The 19,566-nt window shown below is 43.9% G+C and overlaps 1 protein-coding gene across 7 annotated transcripts in view; it reads right to left on the bottom strand.

The window, feature by feature from the left end:
- Nucleotides 1-18,275, bottom strand: part of LOC118503899 (G protein-coupled receptor kinase 1) — a 102,322-nt gene extending 84,047 nt beyond the window's left edge. The window contains exons 1-2 of one of the 7 annotated variants that reach the window (XM_036037686.1): nt 18,145-18,275; nt 12,364-13,007 (exon numbers count right to left, since the gene is read on the bottom strand). In XM_036037686.1, coding sequence (XP_035893579.1) covers nt 12,364-12,476 — 113 coding nt within the window. In that variant the 5' untranslated portion in view covers nt 12,477-13,007; nt 18,145-18,275. Of the gene's footprint in view, nt 1-12,363; nt 13,008-17,834 lie in introns of all 7 variants that reach the window. The other 6 variants (XM_036037682.1, XM_036037684.1, XM_036037683.1 and 3 more) reach the window with 6 other exon arrangements.
- Nucleotides 18,276-19,566: the final 1,291 nt, after the last annotated feature.

Genomic DNA, 19,566 nt, shown 5'->3' with positions numbered 1-19,566 from the left:
CTAAAAAAAAAATCTCAATAACTGTTCCCACCTGGCCCATAGTGCACTACTGCCAAGTCGCCTAAAGCCCATTTTTCCCACTGTTTTACATGCTCATCTTTTCTCTCTTTTTCTCTCTTTCTCCCTTTCCTCTTTCCCTCGCTCCCTCGAAAGAGAAAGACTCTTTCTCTCCCTCGTCTTCTTCTTTCCCGTACAGCTTTTCTCTCACCCAAAGTAGGTAGTAACACATACAAAGAAACAGGTTCACATCTAGTCCGGTTCGCACAGAGGTTCGCAGCATATGGAAATGGTTTGCAAAAGGCCACACAAAACGATACTCCAGTGTCAAGTGGGCGGTTGCTCCCCCGTACAACCTTTGCGAGTTTTTTTTCCACACATTTCCACAACCAGCCTTCCGAGTTTTTCCACACCTTCCAAGAGGAAGAAAAGGTGAGCGAAACAAAAGATAAGCAGCAGCCTGTGCCGAGGGGGCCGACAAGGAAAGTGATAAATAAAACATGCACCAACTCCCGGGCAGGCAAATGAAGAACGCACACACACACACACGCAGACCGGGCGACACTTGGGATACGACGATCGTCACCGCATCTCGGGCGCGGGCCATTTTATAGCACGGCGCGTACGATGTTGACATTAAATTTAATTCCATTCATGCTCGCTTCCTGCCCGCCTGCTTCTCCTACAAACTCCCCCCCCCCCTCCCTTAGTCTGGGTATGTGCCTCCGAACAAAGACCCCCGAGATCCACCCCACCACGACCACCAGAAGCCAGTAAGGCAGGTAAGAAGCAATCCATCCAGAGACCTGCTGCTCCAGGTTTAAGATCAATATTGTGTGTGTGTGCCTACAACAACATCAGCAACCAGTGCAAGAAGAAAGAACACTTCCTTCCTGCCTCCCAACCTTTTTTTTCCTCTTATCATCCGTTGTGTCCTCGCCTCGCCACACAAAGATGCAAAACAGGCGAGGACGACCGCTATCTCGGGTTTACCACCGTGCGAGGCAAAAACGGAAGCCGGAATATTTCCGTCGAATATTGTGCAAATAAAAATCCCACCGTCTTATCATCGGGCGGGCCGCAGCAGTTCTGTGACACTGTGTGTACCTGAGCATCGTAAAGCTACGGATGATTGCAACATCCGCACAAACAGCTCGTCGCAACATAAAAGCTCATTAACCAGCACACACACACACACAAACGCCGAACGCGAAACACCCGGGAGGCGGGGGGGGGGAGTACCATAAAAGATGGCCCCGATTTTGTTGTTGTTTTTGTTGCCGTTAAACAGAAGGAACAGAAGTATTTTTATCTATTTTCCGGCGCGGCCCAAAACGAAACACACACGAATCACTTTGTTTGCCTGGTTGCCCGATGCTGCCAGATGGAAAATGGCGGTTGGAAAACAATAATATGCCGGCCCTTCCCATTTTTGTTTCCTCCTTAAAAACGTCGAGCTTTAAGGGCTCGTCAATGTGATAAGCTCCGGCCGAAATCGCACTACGGTCGATCGATTCCGATATGTTTTGCAGATAAAAATTGTAAAGTCATGGCATCTATCTGCGCGGGATATTGGATGGTTTCGCGCCCCATCATTTATGCATGGGCATAATATATATTTTTATGCTTTTCTTCTTTTATATATTTTTATGCCCGTTGCCAAGCGAATATTGCCACTCTAAAACAATCGGCTGGCTCGGATCGAAACAGATCGGATGCTCTGGAGGTTTGGAAATAAAATCGCCATCTTTAGTGAATTGTGAGGACAAACAAATTTTAAGGAAACGTAAATATTTAAGCAAACATTTTTGAAAAAGGAATTCTCTCAATTGCTATATTTTAATCTATAATTTGCTGGAAAAATTCAGTCAGGTAAGATCTTAATTATTGAATCACCTTTGCAGCCCCCTAGCGAACCAAACGGGCAAATATTGCCCAATCGAGTCGCTCAAGCTAATTGTTTGCTTAGCATATAACGAACGACCTCGTTACAATATGCAAGTGTGCAGTACTGGCCTAAGGGGGAAGGGCGTGTATGGCTGGTCTCTTATCTTTCAACCCATAAAATCACGCCCGAGCTGTATCGAAATGCTGCGACAGTGGTGACAAAACGTCCAACGCTTATCAACGCCGTGCGTCGCAAACATTGTTTTAATCGGGAGCTATCGTTGAATTCGATCGAATCCGGGAACGTTTCGTATTGCAGAACTGAATCTGATTCTGAATCTGTTTGGATAGTATTTTTTCGGTTTTATTTGAATAATTTGAAGAATCAATTAATGCAGTTAATAAATTTCTGTATAAGAGAGTCCTCGAGTTCTTTTCGCGTATAACAGTCAACGTATAAAATGTATTACAAAATAGAGTACTCATCGACTGCAAAATGGCAAAAATGATTAATTTTCTTCCTCATTTCATGCTATGGTTCGCTCGTTCGATTCTGTTCGAAATTCATCCACTTTCTCGTAGCTTCAAAGATAAAAAGTGTTATACTCGTACTACCAAGTTGTCGTTCGTTTCGGGTACACTTACTACTTGAGCAACTGCAGTGATATTGGTTGATCGTTTGTAGTATAACAGTTTTGAACACATACAACTGCCATTTAAAAAAATATATAAAATTTTATTACAAATAAGTGAAGGCCTTGATCACTATGAACGATCGTTTTTAAGCAATCGTTCGGAACAACCATTCATTACAGCAGTCGGTTAATATTCCTTCAAATTTTAATCTAAAATTAATCAAAAAAAATTTCTGATTTCTTTAATACCATTTTAATTGGTAATTATTATCGAAAAGTCCCATGGGTAATAGCCATAAACGAACGAGTTCATTTTTCATGGATCGTATAACAGATTTTACTTATGAAGTACGGCCTCTATATACCAGATTTTCAACGTTCATTCAAACTTAATACAAAAATGAACAATGAATGAACAAAAATGAATTCAATCACAATCACTACGAACGCTCCAGGAACGATCGAATCCAACTATAACTCTGAATGTGTGTCGTCCCCTTTGCTTATCTCTCCGATTTTCTCCGGCCTTGCCAATTCGGTTCTACTAATAAAAGCAAAAGCACTGCCATCAGAATACCACCAGGCCACGTTTTGGGATGCTTTGGAGCTAGAAAGAAGCAACCAAAGGGAACCTATTTTATCGCCACATACATATGCGTGAACTGTTTGCTCTGACGCCGGTTTTGCAAATCGGTTTTGCGCGTCTGGCCACGTCGGCAACCGATCGGGTAAACATTGATCCGATGATCGTTTGCGTCAAAGCATTAGTTAAATATTTTCTTATCCATTCGAGCTTCCCATCCCAGCCCATCGAACCCTCGCCGTCACCACTACTACGTTGTTTGATCACTTGGTTTACAACGGGCGAGATCAGATCATTGCGACGGGTGTGCGCGCGCGCCCGTTGGCCAATTGACATAATAATTATTCATTGTTAAGAAATTCACAATTTTGCTATTTGTGCAAACAAGCGCAATGTAAACAGTGAGTGAGTGATGGTAAATGGAGATGCTTTTTCTTGCTGTTGGTAGAAACAATTTCCACCCGGGCAACATCTGTTCACAAGCGGTAAATGCTTAAGACAACATTGTGCGAACACCATTTTTCCCCGTCTCCTATTGTGGCATGTATCAAAATAATTGGTTTTACACCCAAATCGACCACCTTGCTCAAGGGTCATATGATTTATTTAATTAAGCATCTTTAAATTCATTTCAAGCGCACAATAAGCCTCATTTGTCATGCTCGGTAGCGACTGGCTGACGATCACCACCACCAGTAGGGACGCGAAATGCTGTTCACCTTTGCAGCCAACCCAGGGCACTCACTGGTAGCATTTTAGCGCCCAAAGCACAACCGCCCGTCAACGACCACGATCAGGGATGAGGGGGCCGCTACTGGATCACCTTGAGCGGCGCACATAACAACGGTTCGCGAAATATGGCGACGGTTAGTCTCGATGATGGTTTTCAGTGCGCCGGCCTGGTAGCACAACACGTGTGACGCAACGAGACCCTTCACCCGCTCTCTCTCTCTCTCGCTCTGCCAACCCCGCGAAGCCCTTGAGCGAAGGGTGAGTTCAGCAAGGGGGAGCAACCGAGACCTCGCAGTAATGTGTCACAAAAGCGCCGGCAGTTTCAATTTTGCAAAGCGATTGCAAAACATCGACCAACGTTGCTTGCAACGATCCGCTCCAGGCGCATATCGGAGGGAACCGATTAATGACATCAACCAACGATCGAGCGATGACGGTTGGGTACTGTTTTGCCAGCTTTTTTTTTATTCAGTGACTCTTGTTCATATACATATTCAACACACATTGAATTTTAACCAACAAAATGCCGAACCGAACCTATACGCTTAATCGCGCCAGCAAGCGCGTAGAGCGCAAATTGCTCCCGTGCGCGCATTCACTCGTCGCTTGCTTGCTTCGATAATGTTTGCGTCGCGTTTTGCTCACATCAAAGCGCAACTATGCCGCCCGCTTTCGTCCCGACTTGGCCACCGTCGCTAGTATCCGGTACAACTATCACCCTATCGGTAAGCTTATCTCGCCAGAGGACAGCGAAGAAAACGAGGCCGACCGTTGAAGCATATGTTTGGAGCGCGTGTGATCACGTGTATCGTCGTCGGAGGGTGGGTTTTTTATTGCAGCTGGAAAGCTTGTTTTTATCTTGTGGTGGTTTGTTGTTTGTTTTATTAAATAGGTACCGAGCGGTGGCTGTCGGTAGGTGCAGTCGGTTGGGAGCGGGTTTCAACCTGCATTAATTGAACCCGTTCGAGGGAAGATGCGGTTTCCATGAGCAAGTGTGTAGTTTTGCTTTTCGATATTTTATTACACTTTTTGAAAAAGGGAAAAATAACAATAAACTTCCTTTCCCTATAAGATTTGGATCATTTGTTTGACTCGATCGTTTCGGGAACGTTTTTTGCTCATTGGTAAAGACTGAGAACGCATCTTCGAACAGAGACTGGAGACTGAACTGATTAATATCTAACAGCAAAGATCACTATATCGCTTCTTCTTTTTCTTTTCCATTTTCTTTTTCTTCTTTTTGCTTTTTATTCGTTCTTTCTTGTTTTTCATTCTTTTTATTGCCTACTTTTTGTTTTCTCCTTCTTTTTCTCTGGAACGACTTATTTTTGTTTTGCTTGTTTCTTCCTTTATTATTTTTCTTTCTTTATTTTTCACTATCAGTACTTCATTTTTAATTTTTCATACTTCTCCTTTTTTTGTAAAAGCTTCTTAGATTTTCAATATTTTTTTGCTCTTATTTTCTGTTCTTTCCATATTTTTGTATTTTTTCAACTTTTTTGTTTATTTTTCTTTTTTTCGTTTTCCTCACCTCCTTTTTTCCTTTTTCCATTTGTTTCTTTGTTTCATCGTTTTCTCCATCATTATATATAGTCTTATAGTGGTTCTATAACATTTCTGTCTTCCGTATCTTCCTTGACTAACTGAATTCATAGTTTTAAAAGTGAATACTAAAACATGGTAGTAGCCATTACGAAAACGGCTGCATAAAGCACCAATAAGTACAACTGTATTTGCGGTACAAAAATATAATCTTATCCCCTTTATGTAAAAATAAATACCACAATGCGAACTGATTGATTAAAATTCGTTATCATTGCAAAACCCTAGAGCAACAATAGACGAAAGGTTACATCAACCAGAAACCAGCCAGAAAAATACCTTCCCTTCCCTTCAACATTCAATTCATCGCGCAATCTATGTTTGCGACCACAATCTTGGCAAGTCTTCGGAAACGGTAGCACCGAAAGGTATCAGCGTTTTGTAACATCTCGCCACGAGACCACCGTGGAAAGTTGAGAAGCCATAAAGAGAACAAAAAAACAACGCTAAAATAACATCCAATTCAACCATCATCATCGTCATCAAGAATGTCATCAGGGGATCTCCACGTGAACAATTCTCCCGTCACCAAGCAACCATCATAAAACGGTCATCAAAATAATCCTCTTCAAAGGACGGCGAGGAAAAAGAAAAGGAGGGAAAACTGCTAGCTCATCTTTATTTTACGAAAGTTCTAGCACCTACCAACCAATGTCACGAACCGCTGTCGAGATGCGTCTGGATAGTTGTATGGACATTATTTAATTTTCCCTTGCAATCACATTTTTGCTATAAGACTGTTTATTTTGCACAATGCTACCGAGAGTAGGTCAACTATCGGCTCTCTGTCTCTGTCTCTGTAGGTCTCTGTCTTAAAGCTAGACCCTCAGAGCTCTTTAAAATAAAAGTAAATTTGTTCCTGAAGTCACCAATCAGGCCAATTAAAAGATATCTCACAAAGCAAGGGTTGAACCACCGGGTTTGTTTAAGATCCATATTTTGATAAAATCTAATGATAAATAGCTTAACAGACACATCAAGTGCAAGTGCTCTATTACAAAGCCCAGTGCTAAACGCAGCACCCGCAGAAAGACCAGGACCCTTCAAGAAAGGCTCACGTTCACGATCCCCTGCATGAGCCACCATTGAGCCACACTCAACACACAAGTCGTCGGTTCTTCTGTCGACTATCTTCTGGGAGGATGGAAGCAGCCAAGACACAAAACCCCTCTCTAATAATTTCATCCCGCGCTCGCAGCTCCGTCCACCAACGGTTTGTGGACATAATTTTATTTTCCAAGAGTTTTCCTCAACATACGGCCACCGTCTAGGACAAACACGTACAGCAGCTAGTCTTGCTGCCTTGCTGGTGTCCGTACGGCAAGCCGTGTTTTCTTTATTTATATGTGTACCCGACGACTACTGTGTGCTTCGAAAGGGCACACAAGACACTGGAGAGGGGGGGGAAATATTACTGTTTGTGACAGGAATTTCACTTCCAGACGCCAGCCAGCAGCAACACCGCGTCACGACACCGACAGATGCACGAGTTGCGAACGCGTCACCGAGAAAGGAGGACGAGCGAGCGAGCGAGTGTGGGGTCCTTTAATATGTTAGTTTTTCAGGATATTGGCCTTCTCGTCGAGCGATAAATTTTGAGAGGAGGAGTATGAGTTTTAAGGATGCGATTGTTTGCTTGTTTTCGCACGCTTCAGGGGAATCTTAAGTTCCTTTGCTAGTGGAGCAATTAATGTAAACGTGGATACTTGAGGATGATTATTGGTATTTTTGAAGCGTTTAAAGCTGTGTTCCTCCGAGGTCTTGTGTGCCTTAAGATATCGATTCTAATCTAGACCAGGACTAGGAGTCCCTCAAGTGAGAAACTGCCGCTCAGCTAAATCCTCAAATTTTCCCAAGTCTCAATTCTGAACTCAAGAACAAGCCCCAGAATCCTATCTAGTCTCCATAAAAGCTGTAGAAAATCAACTCCTTCCTGGAGTCATTGAGACTTCAAAACTGTGGTTTTTATGGTGTCGAATACTAGCTGTTGGACTGAAGTCCTTCTACTTGGACTGGACTCATCTAAGAAATGAATCCTTACCTACTTCCTTATCTGGATTCACGGTCCACGGCCTTCGTCTGCCAATCCGTTATCCTAGTCGTTCTAGCAAAAGCATTAACGCCATCACTCCATCTCAATTTGAGCCTGCCGCCTTGCTATGTCGGGACAGTCTAAAACAACTTTGCGGGCTGGGTCTTCCGGTGTCATTCTCATGACACGAGCCCAGCCCACCGTAGACTGGCGAGTCTAGTTCGCTACACAATGGTGAGAGTCATCGTGCAGCTCATAGAGCTCGTCATTATAGCGTCTCCTCCATTGTCCTTCCACACATACGGGACCAAAACAAACCTTCTGAGCATTTTCCTCTCGAACGCGACTAAGAGGATATACCTGTTAAAGCCCAAAAGATTAAAGTTCTGAAAATTTCCAGGGGATTCTTTGCTTATCAAATTGACAAGCTAGCACACAAGTGCTTCTGAAAGGGGTTCCAGAATTTTAATTACATGAGCTCTTGTAGAACTTGGATGTGGCTGTGGTGACTTGGATCGAACCCTGAACCTCTGGAGTAGTAAACCCAACTCCGAACACAATGCCACGGGGTAGCCTGTTCTAGTAGGCCAGGATAAAGCAAATTTTCCGTAGTGATGATTATAAAGTAAATATTTTGGAGTTTTAGGGAACCTCTCAACACTTGAACTCCTCAACAAAAACCTGTTATTAAAACTATTCCTCTAACTAAGCAAGCACAAATCGATAAACTCTCTTGACACAATTTCATCCCTTTAAAGTCTTGAACCATCTCCAACAGCTTCACTATTCCACTCGCAGCATTCTGCTCACGCTCCCCACAATTTCGGGGGCTGGCCAGCGAGCGTGACCCTCAACGCGAGTACGGATGATTTATTGTACCCTTTCGGTGACATTTGCACATGGGCACGTACACGCCCGCTCGATTCTCCCCTCTCTCTCTCCTCAGCTAGCCTGCCTTTTCCTCCCGTTAAGTATGGCCGCTTGCATCAAACCATACCATACCAGGAACGTAACCGGACACTCTAAATCCAAACCCCGCACACCACACCTCGGAGGCACACCCCAGAAGCAGTGAAGGACCCGAGGAAGATTGTGGGTGTGATTTATTTCACCTCCGAGCTCTATTACGAGATGACTACGAGTAATGGGATGGTGGCACTAGACGAGACTTGAATTGAAGCGTTTGCTTGTTGCACCAAACGGTTTTTTGGAGATGAATGTTCTCCCGCAAGCTCGTATTAATTTAATAATGGGCTAAAACTACCGACGCGGTCTCCCTCGCATGTCCGGACAACGGAACAGAATAATGCTGCTCACAGGCGTACACGCGTTCGATCGATGCGTTACATACGACCATTACGAGTTAATTATCTAGACAAGCGGTCAATCAATGGAACGAACAAACAAGTCCAGCTCGAAGCAGGTAGTACGCACAGATCATCCCTCGGAAATGAGATCGAACCAACGGGGCTCTCTGCAAACGTCATCGAGAGTAGGGAATTATTGCCCACATGCTGCTGGTGAAGCTGTTGTGCATTTCGTTTTTTAAATTTTCCACTCGCACCACAATGACGCACGCGCACGCAAAAAGGCCGCGCTCCAAGAGAGCGAAGCAGGCAGGAAAATGAGGTGCTTTGCGGGTCGGTCCGTTTGTAAAGCATAAGCATGAATTATCAAGCGCATTTACACGCTCCATCAGCTCAGCTCAGCACGCCAAACCCCACCAATTCAAGCACTAAAGTGTGTGCGTGTGTGTGATGGCGGAAAATTAGCTTCAGGGAAATGCCGACACTTGCCCCTACAATTTTCCGTTCCAACAGTACGCACACCGATCGGCCGGTCGGTCGGTGGGAATTGTTAATTAATTAATAAATTACTGCATTTGAACACACACGCGTGGGCTCACTCACCCACTTCCGATGGATCGGGAAACGGGAATGATGCCCCTTTCGGTGCAAGAGTGCTCTAATAGTTTTGGCAAAACAGTTTGAACGAAAATGTGATGACCAACTCAATCAGCTGTTGACCGTTGAATTATGCAGTGTAAACAGAGAGAGCTACTAAAGCGCGTTTATATTATAGCAACTGTCAAATTATTATAGCAGCTAATGTTTACGCTTCAATCGGCCTTCTAATTACAAATAAGGATGTTTTTCCTCAAACAAATTATATATTTAACATTTGAAAAACATCTCCAACCATAATGCTAACCACAGGAATTAATGGGAATTAGTGGAACATTTTATTAAATGCTTCAACATTCAACCATACCGCAATGTGCCATAATGAATTGACCACCCCATAAATCAATCTGGTATACAGGCCGAATGAAAAATTATTAAACTCCATCAAAACGAAAACTTTTTCCATTCATTTTGATCATCCTCCTAGAGCCGAGAGCCCAGGTTTCACATTCACCACCGGTCGACATAACGCTCACCCACAGCGTGCTGCTTGGGGGTTCGATTTAATTAAGCGCGGCCGTAGGGGTAGTGGAGTGCTGGTGGAAATGGTACAACAAATTTCCCTGCCCGATCACCTGCAACTGTGCATCCGCTGCATCTGTTTGACGATTGTGTTTGTGTTCAATTTCGCCAGCAACTCTGGCAATGCATCATTGCTCTGCCGCTGCTCCCACCACAAATTGCAAAACGGTCGGCCGGCATGAGGGGTCATCGTTCATTTGTTCCATTTCGGTTCGATAATCGATTTTAATTGATTAAATAATGGTGCCCCGTTCGGGATGATTCAATTGACATATTTGGCTTCATTTTTGTGGGCGTCAGTGTGTGTTTGGGAGAGAGATTGCAAAATTGAAATAAGGAACGGGATGGAGGAAGGAGGGTAGCGTGAGGAGTTATGAGAAAGGGAAAGGGGGGAACAAACCAATTTTCATTATACCTGTGGATGTGTAATTGAGGCAAACAAGCTAAATGTAGGAGAAATGAATCCTCATGCACCGCGTTACGACCGCTGCTTTTTGGCGTCATATGTGAGTGGAAGGAAACTTATATCGGTCATGCTGTACGCTTATTGGTTTTTTTATAGCTATGCAGCTTAGTTAGAGGACTAAATGAACGAGATACCAACTGGACTGATGAAGATCTTAACCTCTCAGCAGAGAAATAGGACTACTTCTTCGAGAGGTCTCGGCCTGCCGGTTTCTGGCTTTCTGTGACTTAATTTTACCCGTAGAAAAGTAGTCAGCCTTACGTACGGGGAGGCGGTCTGAATGGGATTTGAACCCCGGCCCTGCCATGTGAAGGCCGGCGCCGCTGTCGCCTCGGCCACCGGACCGCCCCCCATCATTTCTTTATCGGAGGACAGCTAAGGATCGCTGATCACACTTGCCAAGCTAGTTAGAATTACTATTGACTGCATCAGCAAGGTGGAAGTTCTTGTCTCCTCTTCAACTTCCGACTTCCTAGAGACTCTTGATACTCGGAGATCCAATGCAGCGGATGGAAATCATATGTTGAAGAGGTCAAAACGATTAAATATAGGAATCGCTAACGCTCGACAGTGTGCTTTAATTGCCCATATTGTTGGACTTGACGATTCGGCTATAGTTCAATTTCTAGCATTCTGTGACTTGATTTCACCCGGAGCTGGAAATAGTCAGTCCTGCGTACAAGGAGGCGATCTGGATGGGATCTCAGGTCCTTCGAAGACCAGCGACACTACCACCCCGGCCACTAGACCAGATATTGGTTGAAGCCTCACAAATCAGAAGATCACATCTCCGAAGTGAAAAAATAAGGCTTTAATGATCAGAAAAGCTTTTCATTGTTGTCATCTTAAGGGCTGAAGGACTTAAATACCGAAAACCCAGCCAAGGACCTTCCTCGGAGGCTGAATACCTCTTATACTAAAAACTATTGCTGGATCCTGCCAATAGCTTACAGTGGAGTAGCTTCATTGGTGAGCTCTGTAATACAAGCTCGATATTGTTCAGTATATTTACAACGAAAGACTTAGCTTATCTGGTCCTTGGAATGATGTTGGACAACCTTTTAAAAACAACATCCATTAAAATGATCAGGTTTAGGTTATTGTCTAAAATCGCCAAATTTTCCAAGAACTCTCGCGTGCAGCAAACTGACAAATAAATTACATCCAACTTCATGCGCCACGCTACTTTGTCGGCCATACTATTATCAAACCACTCGAAAACAAGATGGTTCCTATCGATCGCAACCAAAGCGAAAACCAAAATTAACCATCCGACCGAAAACGCAGATTAAATTCATGCTCCGTTCTATTGTTCCGTGGTTGGTTCGCCGAAATTCTCCGAATCCGGAGGATTAATGTGATTTCTCAACGGTAGCAACCAGAAAACGAAAGAAAAACGAGCTACTACTACAACGACCGGCTAAGTACAAAATTCGCCACTATATCGGATAAAGCGGGCGCACAACAAGGTGGTTCCAACCCCCTTAGGAACCCCCTTAGGAGAGTTATTTTCTTTTCCCGAGAAATTGGTGTTTAGCCGATATGGCCGCACGTTTCCAGCCCGATTGCCATTGTGTCTCTGGTGCGCGCTGTTTACACTGCTGTACCATACGCCATTGGATACACTGGTGGAAATGAGGGGAAAAGGGGGGGGGGGGGGGGGGCGCCGCCAGATGGTTCCCCGAGGAGTAACGGGCGGTAACGTAAACAAACAGTGAGCGGAAAGGTGATGATAGGAGATAGGAGCCCAGGATGGGATGATTCGTTCCGGCTCAGGCCCAAATCGAACACAGTTTTCGAGTTCGAGGTATAAATTAAACGTTCGCAACTAAATGACCATGGGCGGTATTTCGCGTAGAGCAATCTCCGTAAGAAACCTTCGGGGGGAAAAGCGGTGTTGGCTTAAAGCGTAGCTATTTAGCAGAAATAAACAGACAACTCACCTTGGATCGGGCAGCACGATTTTCTTGCTGGCCCGGGCCGCCGGCATACACTTGGATTTCTCCATCGCCATCAGATAGCTGACGTCTGCCAGCACTGCCTCCAGGTCCGCCATCTTGTGTTAGGCGTTTGACAGCACGGCCGCCTGTTACACACTTCGGGGGTTTTGGCAGTAGTAACTGCTGCAACGGGGCGTGTTTTTTTTATCCTTCTCCACTCGGTTTCTCGGTGTGGTTGTGCTCGAGCTTCTTTCTGCTCTCGTGTCGTCACTTTCACACCACACCACAGAAAAAAACCGAACGCTTCTTCCCCTGGCACAGGTTAGGATGTTAGCACGCCACTATGTTCGACACTTTAATGCAAACGAATTTTTTTCGCACGATTTACTCTAACTTCTTTTTCGGTAGATTTAAAAGTGGTTTACACGTTACCAACATACTTTCCTTTCACTGCAAACGTATTACTTCCACTCAATCACACACTATTTCGATCACAACGGACCAACAGAGCCACAGGTCAGCGCACACTGATTGCACCCTTTTTGTATCGGAAAAAAACACATTAACACTTTGATAAACACCGGCTGGATCCAAATGTTGTCACACCGAGACACCCGCCACGCAAGGCCCACTGAAGCTAGCGACAACTGTAAAAAGAATTACATTTGCTTAGAACACATTTTTGAAACGTCCTTATCATTACTTGTCCCACATTTTCTATAGTAAGTGAAATTTCTTATTATATTCTTCAGAGTGTCCACAGGATGTTTAGGAGAGCTTCAGACTCGATTCCGTCAATAAATAGTCCATGATCTATTGATGTTCCATTCCCCAGCTGATTGGATAAGGTCCCCTAATAGAGATTTGGCTAAGCATTTCCGGTGGTCATTGCAGAGGTCTTTTTGGTTTCTTTTCGATTGACTGAATGCTCCAGAAACGCACGCAGGAAGGCTTCATCTCAGACAACGGTTTTGAGATATGAAAGGCAAAAATCTCCCTAAGGGATGAATGGATTCTAATAATTCGCAGTATCTTACTAACTAATCAATCAACACTGGCCATATTTCTCCAATATCCGACCCTTTAACCCTGCGGTTTTTTTTTTCGATTTTCCGATCATAATTAAATCCCAAAACTCTTAGTCTCAACCTTCTCTAGATGAATTTGAGATGAGTGATAAACCAAAGCAGTTACGTCTTACTACTTCCTGCAGGATAACAGGTGTGTGTTGCTAAGAAACCGATTGAAATTAAACGTCAATCGAGCATAGGTTATCCCATGGCAGGGTGCATTGACGTTTGATCTATTGTACTGGAGGGGCCTGGATCGAACCTCACCAAGGATCACTCTCTCACAAGCCGAAAGCAGCAAAACGGATTTTACTACTAATTCGGTGTAGTATAATTTAATGAAGCAACTTGTTTGTTTATTTTGCCCTCTAGAACTCTAGAAAAACTATAAAAATCCGCCATTTTTGTACTCTAAGCAAAACTGTCACAATTATGACGATGATGATGATACTGTTGTTCACGCTTCTTCTATGACGGGTGACCCGAGGAGACAGAATTAAAAAATATGTTCGCACTTCTCCCTTCTCTTGATGGTACCCCCCCCCCTCCCCCCTTTTATTCCTGGGGTTGGGTGATGTACGTTGGACATCATGCATGAAGTCACCAACCTTGGTGAACCTTGCCGATACACCGCCGCCAACCTTCAACTTGCCTTTCAATGCCGACGACCGCGAGAAACACGATGACCTACACACATACACACCCCTCTTCCCCTACCCGGTGGCCGTTGGATGGTGAAGTTTTAATTGAAAAAAGGCGACACAATAAAACAAACTCACACACTGCTGGGTCGATTGTGTCGTTGCGTCCTTCGCATCTACACACACACTCACGCACAGGGCGGTTGTGTGTTGGTGGGATTAGGGGTGGTAATGTGGTTCCAAAACGGTGGATGATGAATAGTGTGCGCCTCCTCAAAACACAACGACCCTCCCTCCCAACACTTGACCGTCGCGATAATGATGGGGACGTGCAGTGTGTTTTTCTTTTCTTCAACGCAAATGGGTTCCCCTTTTTTCGCTACGCATCACAACGCGTAGCAAGAAAGATCAAAGTAGTCACTGGTCGCGGCTCGAGTCAGACCACACCGCAAACATGCACCACCAGACGAGACGAAAAGTAGGCGAGCAAAGCAGATAAGGCCCACCAGTCTGCCGCGGACACAAGCCACAAACACTTTCGATTTCAGGAAAAATCCAACTTTCGTCGAACCGTTGTGCAAACAGGGGGGAGGGGAGAAGGAATGGGCGCTAAAAATATGGGCCAACTGCGTTTTGTAAACATGCGCCTTTTTTTTTGCATTGTGTCCGGTATGGTGCCCACGATTTCGGGGGGAAAACTATATTCACCCGCTTCACTACACTCACAAATACACACACACACGCACACATACACGCGCAAATCGTGCGACGCGCGTGTCAGCAGTCCAAAATATCAACTAAACGCAACAATTCGCAACACCAGCACGAGAAGCTGAGAGACGCACGCAAGTTCAAGCAGAAAAATAAATACAATACAGTGATACGAACAGAAATCCGTACAACTTGGAAATGGAACATTTTTTTACATTGTCGATGATTTTCTTATCCAAGACCATGATTCTTTCTTTGTTCATCTCTTTACACACCTTTCCTTAAACCACTGACATAAAAAATGATTAAAAATCGGTTACCAAATGACAGAAATAGACTATACAGTGTATAAAGTCTGATATTCGCAAACCAAACAGAAATCCCGACTGTGGCATTTTTAGTCTAAACTATCGAAATTAATGCACTTTTTTTTTAATTGTTATTTATGTTTCTTTTACGAAATCTAAGAATGATTTAAGATGTTTTTGAAATATTTTCCTCATTTGTTTAACGCATCTTATTAAGGCCAATCATACATCATGTTGAACTAACTGTCTTAGTCGTATGTTACAAAAAATGGGGTCACTCTTCATTTTCAATTAGGACCTTTTATTTATTTCTAAAGATTAGGATGACGTTTGCTTATCATTTGAATAGCCAATCGCCTTATGTATGGCTATCAAGTCATAAGGTACAGGTTAGAATCTAAGTAAAAAGTATTATCTCGGTATAATTCCCAATTTCTTCACACCACCCTTCCTTTTTCTTTTTTTTCTTCTTCTTCTTCTTCTTTGGCCTAACGAACTCTTAAGTCATGCCTGCCGTTTATGGCTTACTAGACTTAATGATACCACGTAGTTGGATAGTGAATCCTCACTACTGAGGAACGGCCCGGATGGAATTTGAACCCCGATCCTGTCGTATTGCCTCAACCAACGGGCACACTACCCTCCCTTCAAGATTTGCTGTAATCTTGTTATGGCATCTGTAATTGTTTGTTATGGCATCGTAAAAAAATTAAGCTCTCAAAGTCGGGTGAACGCCATGAACCATGGTTCATGGCACAACATTTCTAATGAAAAGATTTTGCTTCTTTCTGGAAACTAAATCGCCTCGGCCACCGGATGCAAATCTTGCAACATGACATGAGTCTTGTCAAAACTGGAAAGTCAAAATAAACACAGAAAGCAGAAATCTCAAAGTCGAGCAAATAATTGAAATTTTTTAGGTGTGTAAATATCCGCTTGAGCCACTGTATATCAACCCCCCCGTTTGCCAATAAAAAGGGAGCTAAAGAGATCTTTAAGAAGAAATTCTCTCTTGCATGTGTGCCATTCTCTCTTCCTCTCGCAAAAAAAGTCTTTCGAAAATGGATCTTTGCTGGGGATGCTGAGTAGGCGATGAGCAAAACTCTTTTCTCGTGATGACATCCGGTCGGCTGCAGAAACAAAACAAAACACAGCTCAAGGAGATCGGCAATCGAGATTCTTTTCTCCTAATAAAAGCTAATTCTTTTTTAACTTTAAAACTCCACAGAAAGAACTTTTGTTTTTCCTTCAATCAACCCCCCCATTGAGCGATTTGGAATGCTGCCCGCGAAACAAAAATGCTGCTGAATGCTGCCTGCCCGTGACTCACACAGCCATCACACAGGCAACACACGCGCGCCACTCTCTTGCTCACTCTCATTCGACCGTTCGCTCCCGATTTTTTGCTCGTCTCGCACTTGCGTTCTTCGATAAAAGGCGCTCGGCTGCCTCCTGAAACTACTGCTACTAATCACTTCGTTTTCCAAGCAGAAAATGGTTTATTTGCTTCGAAAAACTATTTGATCGAAAAGCTCGCATGTCACTCTGGTTGAAGAACAAAAAAGTGCGGGCACACACCACCAAACACAACACAACAAAACACTTCGCACACACAGCTTTACTGCAACACACTGTTATCGGATCGTACTTTTTCTATCGCTTCTTCTTCTAATGCATGCGTGCAATAAAAATGTGTGAGCGTAGAAAATATTCGCTTTTTCCACTTCCTTAAGCACACACACGCAAGGGGTACTGGGGTGACAGTCGTCGTAATTTGCGTACGCGCACAAAGCCGCTCTAGCAATTCTCTTTATGGCTGCTTATTTTATGCTCTTTTTTCTCCACAGCCTGCTGCTCTATTGCTAAAACAACTGGCTTCGGTCGTGTGTCTGCTGCTGTTGCTTCGATTTGGGGGAAGAAAAGAATCGCAACCCCCTTTGCACTGCACTACACACACGCACGCACACACCTGCCCGCGCGCTTTGCACACCTGTCACCCAATAGATACAACACACACACACAGACACCGCGGAACCCGGAGAACACATTACACCACACGCAACAGTACGCGGTGTGTGTCGTCTGTGTTTTGTACCTGTACTTCTCTTTTGTTTGTGTTGTTTCTAGCTGCAAAACAACAACAACAAAAAGTGCCTGCACATACGGCGGAATCGATTATGTGTGTGATGTGCGCGGCATTAAACACAACACGTACTGGCCACTTGGAATTTGTCACCACCTTCCTCTACAAAGCTTGTTTTTCAACCCCTCGTCATATTTGCTAGGGATTTTTCATTTCACTTTAGATAATAAATGTCCGTCCCCGGGGTGGCGGCGAGCGAGCGCTGCCAAACCCCGTTGATTACGACCTATTCCACACTGATAAAGATGATAAAGTGGATCTGAATGCGAGTGTGTCTGTGTCTGTGTGTGTGTGCATCACTTCCGGACACCTTGTTGAACTTGCGAAACACAGCACACATAAATTTTAAACATCGCTTTCGCAACAAGCACCACTTTTTTTCGCTCCACAAGTGTATGACGCACTTGAGCCAGGTCTCGGACGTTGGTTGCTGCTGCTGGTACCCGTCTCTGCATGCATACGCACACATTACTTATTTTCACAAGCTATTTTTCTTTCCTCGCTTGTTTGCTCTCGCCCTCTCGCTCCGCTGGATTGGCGCTGGCCGGTTTTAAGCTTTTATCTTGGCGAAGAAATTTCCGTTCACGAAAAAAGACTATACCCACACACACACACACACCGTGCAGCACACAACCGCCGTGCGCGATGTGAATAGAACCGATGCCTACCGTGTACTGTGGTAGCAGTGGCCCGAAAGCACGATCAAACCGCGTCGTCGTGCCGTTCGCTCGCAAATGCGCGACTGTATGCTTGCTGGCTGCGTGTGCGTTCCTCCTCAGCGCACAATGTGTTTTTGAACGGGGTGCAAGTACTACTACTGTGTGACACTCTCGGCACACTTGGCGAAGGAAAACACACCGCACACGGTTTTTTTTTTTTACACGATGGCAGCTACCTCCTGCCTGATGTACCGTGAGGATGCGTCGAAACAACAACGTTTGCCGTGTTACACCGATATGCGCCCAACGCAGCAAACACACAACTCGTCCGAAGTTCGCGGACACACCAAGAGCACGGTTGCTTTTGGGGGGGGGAAGTCACGATGAATGAATGCTGAGTAGGAGGCTGTGGTCTATAGGCATGCGGATGGGTGTGAGTATGTGTGTGGAGCATAAATGTCAGATCGCATGCGAAAGGTGTGTGATGTCAAAATTTGAATTTAAGTTCGAAAATCGTTTGAATTAATAAAGCGATGAGTATTATTTATGACCAGATTTGCTTTTAAATAAATGATTAAGAATTTTAATGGCACGTTTGCATTTTGCTTTCTTAGTGCAGCGATCAGGAAAAGCATTCGTGGGGGGTGATTTTTTTGGCGGGGTTGAAACATCCCGGGGTGTGTAAATTTGAAACCGGTTTATTTGGAAGTATTATATGAAGTAAACTAATATTATTTAAATTGCATCTTTGACATACAACATTTTAAATAATTTTATTTACTAAAATGTGATACCATTGAGCTATTTCGATGCAATCTTACTGTACATTCTCCTTTTTTTATTCGTATGAATATGACCCACCGAAACGTAGATGGAGGCGCCTGGCCAGTAGAAGGACACAATGGAGAATATACTAATTTATATAAGATTGGCAGTTTTTTGGTGGCAATAATTTGAGGATCTTTATCTGCAAATTCAAGTGCGAGTATTTTCACTTAAAAACACTATTTTATGTAGGAATTTTAGATTGTTTAATTTGTTTATATTTCAGTTTATACTAATGGTTGCCGTTCTCAAGCGAAACAGCCAATTTTAAAACAACGGGTACTTACTCGTAAATTTGAATGGCTCTCCTGTGTTTGGCTTGGGCGATAGCGGCGCCAATCTTCACACGGCAGGACCGACTATCAAGGAAGAAAGATATAGTGGTGGATTGCAGTGAGTGGGTTTCTTTCAACAATAAACAACACCATTGTTTCATTTCATCAACCATCATCATCCCTGTTCGACGATTCAGTTTAGGTATTTATTCCGACATGGGAAATTTTTGTTTTTCCGTTCGCTTTGTTTTCTGCGTTCCGAATTGTCTCACACCATTTCTTGTGTTTTGTTTTTTCTTTAATTTTGCTCTGCTTTCTGTTCTTTCGTCCCGGTTTCTATTCTCTACAATTATTTGTTACTTTTAGTTTAATGGTATGTTGGTTTTCCGTCCATCCGGTTGGTTCGTAATTTTGATAACCCTTCCTTTGCAGACAGATAGGTGTTTCCTTTCACATTTCCGTCCAGAGCTTGTTAACCACTAGTAGTGTCCCAAATTGATTTTACTTTTGCAATAATTACTTTACTTTTTCACACTCCCTCGAACGTTTGTATGCAGTTCTCCTCGAAGAAGGG

Source organism: Anopheles stephensi, chromosome 2, assembly GCF_013141755.1.
Source record: "Anopheles stephensi strain Indian chromosome 2, UCI_ANSTEP_V1.0, whole genome shotgun sequence".
Lineage (NCBI taxonomy): Eukaryota > Metazoa > Arthropoda > Insecta > Diptera > Culicidae > Anopheles > Anopheles stephensi.
This window is presented reverse-complemented; position numbering and strand designations above follow the sequence as displayed.